Genomic DNA, 10941 nt, shown 5'->3' on the forward strand with positions numbered 1-10941 from the left:
ACTACCTTAGTAAAATGCCAACGTAAAAAGTTCTATGTACTGAACTTTTTGGGTTTTAAGACTACACAAGTTGATAAACTGTGTCAAAAGTCCCCATCCATAAATTTGATAATATTCTAGTCTCTTAGGTAGTTAAATTTCTTTCTTTTCTGAGAGTTGGAATGGTGTATAACTGAAATGAGACGTCTGATTTCTACATGATATGGTGTAATCCTCCTCACCATATTATCCCACAGATATATATTTAAACATGATTCTGATTGGGTGTCTTGGGCAAGGGGTAAAGAGTGCCACCATGACTTTGGTATTAATTCATGTTTTACACATGGAGTTTTTTGTTCACATTGGGAAACTTACACAACGAGGTAAAGGGAAAGGATACATATTGAGAATGTCTAGAGTTTTTTATTCTCATTGGGAGACTTGGGCAAAATGAGTAAAGAGGTCCTATCAAAGTCACGATGAATAATGCCCCTAGACCATTAAATGGGTTATTGAATCTAAATTGATGGATGGTAGTGATATTCCTTTTCTAGATTGACCTACGCTAGAGAGCTTCCAAGGACAAAGTAAAATATGTCTTACATGTATAAATAAATGAGATTGTTTATTCATGTCTTAATTCTATTTCTATTAACTTTTTTATTGTCATGTTTATTTTGGTTTGATTTTTTTAAAGATGAAAACATTGTCAGATGTAATTTCTGTTTGGTCTTATAGGCACTTTGGCCTCTTAAAAGAAGTCAATATATCTTTCTTTCTTTGCCAAGTTATCAAATGTTATAGAGAATGTGAATGGAAATATGTATGAAAGCTATAACTTCGGGAATGGTGATAGAATGTTATGTAGAGAATGTGGAAATATGTATGAAAGATGACTTCAGGAATAAGATATATCACCATTCCTGAAGTTATAGCTTTCATATATATATATATATTTCTATTCACATTCTATGTAAAATTCTATCGCCATTGCCAAAGTTATAGCTTTCATACATATTTCCACTCACATTCTGTATAACGCTTTGATAATTTAGCATGTGCACTGTTATTGAGCTTGCTAACAAAAGATAACATTTATATTAGAGTGAAAGACTGCTAGTCTTGTGAATTTAACAAATTTGAAAGTGAAGAACATAAAATGGAATATTATACAAAAGACACCGGGGCTTCATTCCGCTGCTCTTAATCTGAAGCTACCGTATTATATCCACGAAGAATCAATATAATACGCCAGGATTCTTTCGATTGGATTGATATGCTCTATGCTGGTTGACATGACCTGAACAAGATATATTAGCCCCTCAAAAAGGCGTTCCCAGCTTCAGGGATGGTATATATATATAATCAAGACCACATATTCTATGGTGCTGATCTATTGTTAGACTTCGCTGTCAATGCTTCTAGCCTGTTTAAAAGTGGCAGGGCTGCCTCTTCTTTTCCCAAACTATATAATATCTCTAACAACAAATCAAGTGTGCCAGCAATCTCCATATTATCCCTTCCCAAATGCTTCTCTCTTATATGTAGCGCCCTCCACCCATATTTCAATGCTTCCTCATTCTTGGTATTTGCATGCAAGATTGAAGCCAATATATTACATGCTTCTCCTGCCAAATGTGATAAGCTTAAGATGAGGATACCATATAGAAAACATAAACATGAACGGAATACAATATAAAAAAGACATGCAGAAGTGGCATTTACTCAAATCCCTTAGGTCAGCACCAATAAACTGTTCTAGACTTTTACCTATCAGTGGATCATCTTCTGGAAAGTTATTTTCACGAATGTTGAGTGCTTGGCGTGCAAGAGATTCAGCTTCTTTGTTTTTATTCAGATTATGCAAGGCTGTTGCAAGGAACTCTAGAGGGATTGAGACTTGAGGAGCTGTTGGTCCCAAAGCTGAAGTCACCAATTTTAGACTACGCCGTAGCAAAGGCTCACATTTATCAAATCTCCTATCTTGAGCATATGAAGTTGCAAGGTTCTGAAGATGTACTACTAATCTTGCACTATTTGTACCGACAATTTTTTCTTTTGCATGTAAGATTTCTTCCCACAGCTCTTGAGCGTCTTTGGACCTAGAACAGGAATTTCATTTAAAATTAAACTGGCCAAGGCCAAACACTAAATATATGCAGATGCATACAGCCAACCAAATACTAGGAAAGAACAAAAATTGTGGAAGGAACACAATTTTAAAAGCACTTGTAATGACAAATTTCAGCTCAGGTGAATGGCTCCATAGAAGAAGGAAGAACATCAATAATTAAAGAAAAATAAATAGTATACACCTGCCCACAACACTGAAGAACTCTGCAACCTCCATTTGGATCTGTTCAAGTGCAACATCTCCACTTTCCCAATAACCTGAGCTCTTCAAAATATTTAAACCACTCTGATAAAGCTCTGCAGCCTTTGCATAGTCACCTATGATTGAAGATAATAACAATTAGATTCTTTCTCATAAATAGTTTGCTGAACGGTAGTATTTATTATTATTTTCAGTTAAAAGTCTGTGCAACCTTTGGCATATTTGACCCTAGCAAGTCCACAAGTGGCAATGCCAATGCTCCCACCACCTGTTACATTATTTTTCTCGGCAAGATTCAAGGCTCTGCATAGAGAAATGATTTATTATCAGCAAAAACATGAGCTATACCAAAAGAAAAGGTAAAGAAATGACAAACATTTAACGAAGAAAACAATTGAATTGGGGTTATTTTTAGATATGAAGGATTCCATCATAGGTGTGCACGGATGACAATGTCTAGCAGAGGGTGCTAGAAATAATTGAGTTCACCAACCATGGACCAGAAAATATAAGATAAAAATTAAATCACTGAATTTTCACACACTATTAAGCCTAATACTTCACTCGAATGGACTCATTGCATACCAGGGAAGGTACTGCTTCCATACTAGAGTTATATGGCCCAAAACTAATACTATCAAGGCACCATCCTACCACACCTAATGTATATATGCGTCTACCACAAAGCGTCTTCTAGATCCTCTAAACTGAATGTGATTAATTTTACATCAATAAATTAATAGTTATAAAAGTTTGAGTCATCAAACATGAGGAAACCTTAACTTCTAATATAAAGCTCTGCATCTTCTGTATTCTTTTCCTCCAAAACCATATAACCAAGGTGTAGCAAAGGAGGTCCCAATTCTTCGCACGTTGCACCTTTTGCATTCTCAAGGATTGATATGATTCTCTTGTATATAGCTTTTGCCTTTTCTCTTTCTCTTGGCTCAGAAGAAATTCCTGCAAGTCCAAGCAATGTGCTCACCAGTCTTGGATCATCTTTTCCTGAAAAAAAATGTTGGGAAATCACAACAATTCTTGTTTCTCCAAACTTAATCACAGTAACTCAATGCATGTTTTCTCCATGATGATGCTGCACAAAGAAGCCAAGAGAACCTAAATATAGAGGTTGATAAACTAAAATAGTCCTTGTTTATCTAAAGATTAAGAACAATAATTTCATGCATTTCTTCATAATGAAGCCCTTCAAAGGAATTCCATTTGTATAAACCCATCTGAAAGATCATTTCCATGAAATGCCATGGCATACATGTCCCACTAACATGTATGACCTGCTATTATAACATGTATATAAAAATGATATATGAAAAATAACTAGAGAACAATCAGCATGACCTGCTATTAACAAATAAACCCACTTCAGGTTAATGATGCACTGTTTATTTTTTGCAGAGAAACTAGGCCCAAAGCAGAAAATCATTAAACAAGGCAACATGAGGCATGTTCTGTACAATAATATCTCACGACACATCTCATGGTGAATTCACCAAATATGTTAAGTATACAGGCATCCAATGATGAAAACACCACATTAGACTACACCATCAACCGGTTCTCTTTCACCCTTCCTTCCATTTTCACCCTTCGGGCAAAGGGAACAACATTCCTCATGTCTAGATTAAATAATGATTCCTTAAACTACAAGACCAATTACCTATATTGCAGCTAGGTCAACTACACATACTTATATGAAGTTGGATTAGATGAGTACCAAAAATAGATTCTTGTAACTCGAGACTTTTCTTGTAGCAAAATAGAGCCTCATCTGTATTTCCAAGTGCAAAATATACACTGCCTATGTGCTCTAGAAAAGCATCAAGCAATGGTTCATGTGCTTCCATATTCATTAGTATATTTTTCATCTAAAACATGTTGTCAAAAAATAAGTTATTAGGCCGAAGATTTAAAAAAAATGAAAGAGATTTTAGTATTTCTTTCTCTTACAAACGAGTACTTATTATTGAGTACACTAAAACCTGCTCAAGCATTAGCGGAACTGCATTGGTATCCTGCACACTCATAGATAATTGAATTAGAACATCCAACATAGCTGCCTGCTCCAATCCCTTGATACCATTATCTAACTGGTCCATCAATGCTTCAAAATTTGCTTCAAGAAGGGAGACGACTGTACTTCTATCTCCTTTTTGAATCATGTTTTCTAACTTGACATGAAAGTCCTGTAACTGCTCCAAATAGTCACCCAGATCTTCAACATATACTAGTTTATCAGTGGCTTGATAATTCTGCCTGCAATATGAGCTAAGACCACTCAAATTTCAGGAAAACAACTGGCCAAGATATATGTAGGTGTACTAGGTCCAGGGATCATAATGAAAAAAATAATCTTATTGTAGATAACTACTTGAATTTAAGGGGCCTTTAACATATTTATAGCATGACTATTACTCTTTCTTGAATCTGCCCATACCAACTATAAAGTTAGCTGAAAATATGAATGGCATTGGTGGCTTCATTGCACATAGGCCAGCACAACTGATGATGCAATCTAGAATATAACTTCAATACTAGGTTAAGAAGTTTCCAATAAATCCAATACACTCCATGTTGTCATCATATGCTTAAATATTCTACAGTGACGCACCTGATCTTCCTTAGTCCCTCTTTAGCTCTCTCTTGGTCTTCACCATATACCATATTCAAAAACTTCATTGGCTTGTTTCGATGATCAAGCGATGCTAAATCATCGTGATCCAATGTAGTTGTAAGATTATTTTCATCAGTGAATTCAGTTGCTTGATTTGAAACCCTGAATCCCACATGTGGCATGAAAAAACCTTGATAAATGATATGATTCTCTCTCCTTCCCTCCCTCTCTCTCTCTCTCTCTACACGTACACTTGCCAAGTGTGATAGGGTAGCTGAGAACTTCATCACATCAGTTAGAGATTGAGGTAGGAAAATATACATGTATACCTTTAGAAGAAAGAATTTGCCAATTGTGTCATCAAGGAGTGGAATCCGAAGAACACTATGTTTGTCACTGTAGTGTCTTTTATGAAATCAGAGGGAGATACCATTGCCTCTTTAAATAAGGTTTTGGCCCACTACACAAGGTAATGGAATATGAGGACCAACGGTGCCTAGGACTTGTCTTGCTAGAACTCAAGAGATAGGGAAAAGTTGTTGAAGGACAATAATATAGCCACACAAGCTCATCCACATAGGACAATCACAACTTTCTTTGGCCACATCACTTCTACTAATGCTACGAATCAATCACCGACCAGGACATAACAAAGGGGTTACAATAGATCGGGCAATAGCAATTTGTCGTGCACGTAATCCCTGGCCCCATGGATCACGACCGCAACACACTTGTCATTGACAGATAAAGGCCATTATCTCCCGCCATTGCAGGTGCTTCCCTCGCTTCGGAGACCTAGCAATTGTAGATCGACCCATGCTAGAGATCTTTCGACGACAAAAGTTACGATATATCTAACTTAAGAATTTCACATGTGCTGAAAACCAGATTCCCTCGTCTCGTTTTATCTTGTTTACTTTTATATTTATTGAGTAATACTTATTTTATTTTGATTTGTTGTTCTTAAAGATGAGACAACACTTACGATGTAATCTCTTGTTTGGTCTTATGGGCCATTTTGGCCTCTTAAAAGACGTTAATATATCTTTCTTTCTTTCTTTCTTCTACCTTGATAAAGAATCATAAGAGTAATATTCTCTCATCCGAATGGGTTGTTGACGTAAGAAAATGGTTTAGAAGATGGGATGTGGATGATCTTTTAGAACTTTCAGGCGATGCTATACATTATGTAATGATTGAGTAAAGGTTGGTGGAATCATTAAGGATGAAGTGGGAAGATGCTAAGAGGACAACGCTAGAATACTACATTGCAAATGTCAACCCTGAATGTTGGTCTCAATATAAGGCAAGAATGCCTATTGATTGTAAAGGAATCAAATTTCCAAATGTGAAGCTTCTACAAAACACATTAAAAAATGTAGAGTTTCTCAAAATGTTTTTCCACGGATTGATACAATATGTAATCAAATTCCCATAAGTTTGCATTCAGTAAGGGCTCTAAAAGAAACAAGAAAACCATATTTGGCATCAACAAAAATTCAAATCCCATCAGGTTGTACTTCTCACTACTTCGCATCCTTTTGTATTTCCAAATACACAATGAGGATCATAGCTATGGCCTCCAAAGGAATAAAAACTGTGAATTTCCGGAAGCAACCACCCCATGATTGGTGTAACATGCACTTGATGACAAATCGAAATTCTCTCAGTTTGCATTCCCCGGCATACATTAAAGGCCATAGTGACTAGATGGAATCAGTTTCATTGATGTGGAGTTTCTCAAAGAACAAAATATCCAATGATGTGTATAAAATATGTTTGATGGGAAATCATTCTCCCATCAATTCGGCCAGCAATAAGGACTATCGCTAATCCTCCAAAGGAATCAGATAAAAAATGCAGAATATCTTACTTTTCTTTTCCAGTTACATGCAATTACAATTGGAAATTTCCCATCAGTTTGTATTTTACACCATAATAATCACAGCTAACCATCCCAAAGGAATCATATCTAGGCAATGATTGGCATGAATCTCCTATCAGTTTGCATACAATAAGGGCCATACCTATGGATTTCAAATTCAAAATGTGGAGTTGATTAATAACAAAACCATGATTGGTATAACATAAACTTGACGGAAAATCATATTTCCCGTTATTTTGTATTTTGCATCACGAAATAAAGTATTTCTACCAAAAAATAATTTTTTTCCCATCAGTTTATATTTCACATCATTACAATAAGGGCTTTTCAAAATGTGGACTTGATGGGAAAACAAAATTTCCATCAGGCGTTGCATTTTCCACCTTATAATCTCGATTTTTCCCATCAGTTTTTATTACTCCACCATATAACAAGGTAATTTTCCAACAGTCCTGTATTTCCCATCACACACTAAGGGCTTTTCACAACAGTATTCTGTTTTCATCGCATGTTCCCAACATAAAATAAGGGTTTTGCCCATCGGTTTGTATTATCCCACGAATACAATAAGGTGAATTTCCCATCAATTTGACATATACCATCATACAAAAATGGCCTTTACCAAATGCGATTATTTTTCAAACCATACAATAAGGGGTCTTACCATCGGTTTTGTATTTCCCACCATACAATATGGGCCAAATAGATGTAGATTCAAGAAACAAAACAAGAAACAAGCGTATGTGTACAAACCCTAATGTGATGTGAGAAAGATGTTAGCTGATGAATATAAGCATACGGATCATACCGGAGACGGATGGAATTCTTGGGTTTTTTCCATATCCATAATTCCTTGATGCTAGTGTTGACTCTGAGTAGACCACCATCGATTGGGTAGTGCAAAGCCATTGATTTCAGTGAGAAGGAATCTTCCTTACAGAAACCATGTAGGTTTTGTGGAGGGTTTAGTTCAGTGATAAGAGGGGCAGAGGATCATTTGTGAGAATATTTATAGGCTACCCCTCCTACCTCTCCCCCCCCCCCATCAGGGGCATCGTTGTAAATTTCCCGAATCTTGCATAATATCATCGTTTTCTCTTATTAGCTCTTCCTTCCTTGTCTCTTTTCGTTCTCTGAAAGACAAAGTACAGTTTCGGAAAGCTATCATAAAGCTTGTATTGCTCGGGTAAAATAATAGTTCTAACTCTGCTTGTTAATCGGCTAATTACTAACTACTACCGATACAAAAGAGTGAACGTCGCTACTCAACGTTCTAACAAGGAATTGTGTTTTACGAACGGAATTATACTATATTAACCGGTAATTACCGTGATCGTTACTTAGTTATAAATTAGGAAGCTTACACTTAAGATCATAGACAATAGAAGGAACACAGAATCCGTACAAGATATTCCTAACTTAAACTTATATTACTAAATAAAACGACCTTTCTTACAATGCCTTCGGTTCCCTTTTATAGGTATACCGAAGGTCTTTTCTCATCAAGAACTATTCCTACTTACTATCAAGATTTACAAAATTATCTAACTAACTTAGTTCTCTTCGTTTACTGCTGAGTCATTGATCCGAACAGTCGATCCGAACCGACTCTGTTTTCGACGCTTTCCCACTTGTTCGGTAAAACTGACTGTCCGGGTCCGGGTAACACTTGGCACGTCCGTGAGCCAGGACCTTGTCCAGCGAACCCACGCCTATTCCTGTAGCTCTTCATCCGAATCGTTCAGAATATCAAAAATCGAAGGCTCATCTGGCCTTGGATGTATTCCACCTATATCTTCCTCTTCATCTTCATCTGTGTCACAGTCGTCCTTCGGAGCAGGTTGTGATTCGGTTGGCTGCTCTGGTTCGCTTCTTCCGGAAGCTTGAATACCAGGAGTCTTGCTGGTTCTTTCGGCTTCGATTTTATCCAACTGGACGGAAGTGCCTATATCATTTTTGTCGAATTCTTGCATAATACGTTGAATTTCTTCTCTGTAAAATGCCGCAATTTCGTCCATATCTTTCATGATATCCTCTTGGATATTGTCAATATCCTTTTGTGCCATTTTAAAAAAACCTGCACCTTGGACCTGACGGTTATTTTTGTCGGCACGCAATAACTGTAATTCCGCCGCTTGTGCTGTCCATAACTTCCATCCTTGCGCAAGGGATTCATCGATCATTTTCTTTGCTAGGTTTCGATGTTTCCCTATGATGTGCTGCACTTTGTCCCTAGTGATGCTTGCGACGTATTGGGCGGTCTGTAACTCTTTCTGTAAATCCGTAATAGTGGTTCGATTCTCACTTTCAGCTCGCATTAGTTTGGATTCGACTACATATATATCCAGCCGTCTTTGTTCCGATATCTTCCGAATTTCGTCCAGTTGTTGTTCTAATGCCGATTTCTCTTTACTCCATTCCTCCTACTATTCCGTCATTCTTCTGTTGACTTCTTCAAGACTCCGCTCTTTTTCTGTCAATTGACTTTCCTGTGACACTATATACCTTTCGAATTCTTCAATTTGTTCGGTATATGTATGATTGGCCGTCTTAGCTTCTTCTAGATTTTTCTGTAATTCGTTTATTACTTGATTTAATTCTGTAGTTCGAAATACAGCATTGTTGGCCCTTGTTGTTTCTACTTGACGTGCTTTCTCAGCGTCCTCCAATTTCTGCTGCCATTCTGACTCCGACACCATAAGCCGTGCCTGTGTTTCCCATTTGTTTAGAACTTTCCTTTAGTTCTTTATTTTCTGCCTGTATGTTACAAAACTGATGTTTCAGCACCTCTGCCGATGCTGATACACTTTTGTATCTTTCAGCCATATCACTGGCTTCTTTGCGTACCGTTTCATATTCTTTATGAATTTCGACCAGTGCTCCATGTAATGGTGGCATTTCAATAGCCTCCCCTTTATTCTGTGCACTTCTTTTCCGGCCTATTTTTTCTATCTCTGCTTTTTCTTGAGGTTCCAACACTCCTCGTAAGGCTTTCTGTATCATTATTCGGTCATTATGTTCTTGAGCCAGCCGTTCTGATACTTCTGTCAGTCTTTTAGCCAACCATTCAACCAGTTCGTATGAAGTTCCGAATTGTAAAATGGCAGCTAATTCATGTGCTGCTGGTGGGATATCCAAGTACCCATGTGCTTCCCGAATTGCTACTTTTGAAGATTGTCCTTGGTGAGGTTGTGTCGAAACGCTCTCATTCCCCGGTTTTAGTACTTCTGTTACCACAGGCGTATTCGAATTTTCATTTGTGCGTTGCCTTTTCGGTGCTGATCCCTCACTGTTTTCTGGTTGGAATTGCCGATTAGCCTTTTGTTTAATCCTTGTTCTTTGTCGCATCTTCTCTGCTTGTTGTCGATTTTCTGTCGGCTGTTGCTTGTTTATCAAATTGTCAACTGTTTCTTGTTCTGCTGCTGGTTGCCTGTTTTCGCAATTCTCTGGTCTTGGTGGTTCCGACTGAGGCATATTTGTTTGTATATTATCGGCATGTGCCGATTCTTCTTCTATCCATTCTTCATGTACTACCTGTCGGTGTCTTCGTGGTGCTTGTACTATCGGTGGTCTTCTTGACTGAACAGGAGTTTCCGATTCTTGAATTGGAAACAATACCGATAACCAACGACCAAAAATTTGCTTCATCGGTTTTCCTGTTTTTACCCCTTGTAGCTGCTCTCTCAGAGCTTCCCCCGACAATAGTGGCCAGTTGAAATCCTCTTTTTCGTATGCGGCTATGATAAACCCAGCCCTTTTTTTCGGCATACAATAAAAACGAGGACTGACAAATCCCACCTCTAATAAAAATCTAGCCACTTCATGAAAAAACTCATCCCGACCTCCATAAGTCTGATATGCTTTTGCCGAGGGTGAGTATTCCCCGAAATACGATTGGAGTGCTTCTGATGAAGGTTTTTTAACTGCCTCAAAACCTCCTCTTGGCATCTGTAATGCATTTCGTATTTTCTTTGTGGTGATTTTGGTGATGTCTATTTGTTGTACACCAATTCTTCTGCCTGTGGATGAGGTTCCGCTTCTGCTACTTTGATGAAACCTTGTAAGTTTCTCTCATGAAGCCACAATCGCAGTTCTTCAGATACAGGAATC

General features: G+C 37.5%; 1 protein-coding gene across 2 annotated transcripts; it reads right to left on the reverse strand.

Moving 5' to 3' along the window:
* Nucleotides 1-1048: 1048 nt before the first annotated feature.
* LOC147855746 (Tetratricopeptide repeat (TPR)-like superfamily protein) lies at nt 1049-7847 on the reverse strand. Of its 2 annotated transcripts, none has more exons than XM_087330628.1 (9): nt 7640-7847; nt 4944-5108; nt 4315-4600; nt 4050-4200; nt 3100-3322; nt 2529-2620; nt 2298-2433; nt 1753-2084; nt 1049-1610 (listed from the first exon to the last, which is right to left on the reverse strand). In XM_087330628.1, exons 1-9 carry the CDS (start codon nt 7738-7740, stop codon nt 1363-1365), a joined length of 1734 nt encoding a protein of 577 aa, XP_087186754.1. In that variant the 5' UTR covers nt 7741-7847; the 3' UTR covers nt 1049-1362. The 2 variants fall into 2 exon arrangements, with proteins under 2 accessions (XP_087186754.1, XP_087186755.1); XM_087330629.1 differs by having other exon boundaries at nt 4315-4588; nt 7640-7846.
* Nucleotides 7848-10941: the final 3094 nt, after the last annotated feature.

The sequence above is a fragment of the Azolla caroliniana genome, unplaced genomic scaffold (genome assembly GCF_043228905.1).
Source record: "Azolla caroliniana isolate FFs.n. ecotype wild unplaced genomic scaffold, voAzoCaro1.0.p SCAF_14, whole genome shotgun sequence".
Lineage (NCBI taxonomy): Eukaryota > Viridiplantae > Streptophyta > Polypodiopsida > Salviniales > Salviniaceae > Azolla > Azolla caroliniana.

What these genes read in the sequence shown, in the direction of transcription:
- LOC147855746 (XM_087330628.1), bottom strand. Translation starts at nt 7,740, where the DNA reads ATGGCTTTGCACTACCCAATCGATGGTGGTCTACTCAGAGTCAACACT. An exon ending in AAGAATTCCATCCGTCTCCG is followed by an intron (nt 5,109 to 7,639) that starts GTATGATCCGTA and finishes TGTGGGATTCAG; the next exon opens with GGTTTCAAATCAAGCAACTG. An exon ending in TTCCGCTAATGCTTGAGCAG is followed by an intron (nt 4,201 to 4,314) that starts GTTTTAGTGTAC and finishes AACATGTTTTAG; the next exon opens with ATGAAAAATATACTAATGAA.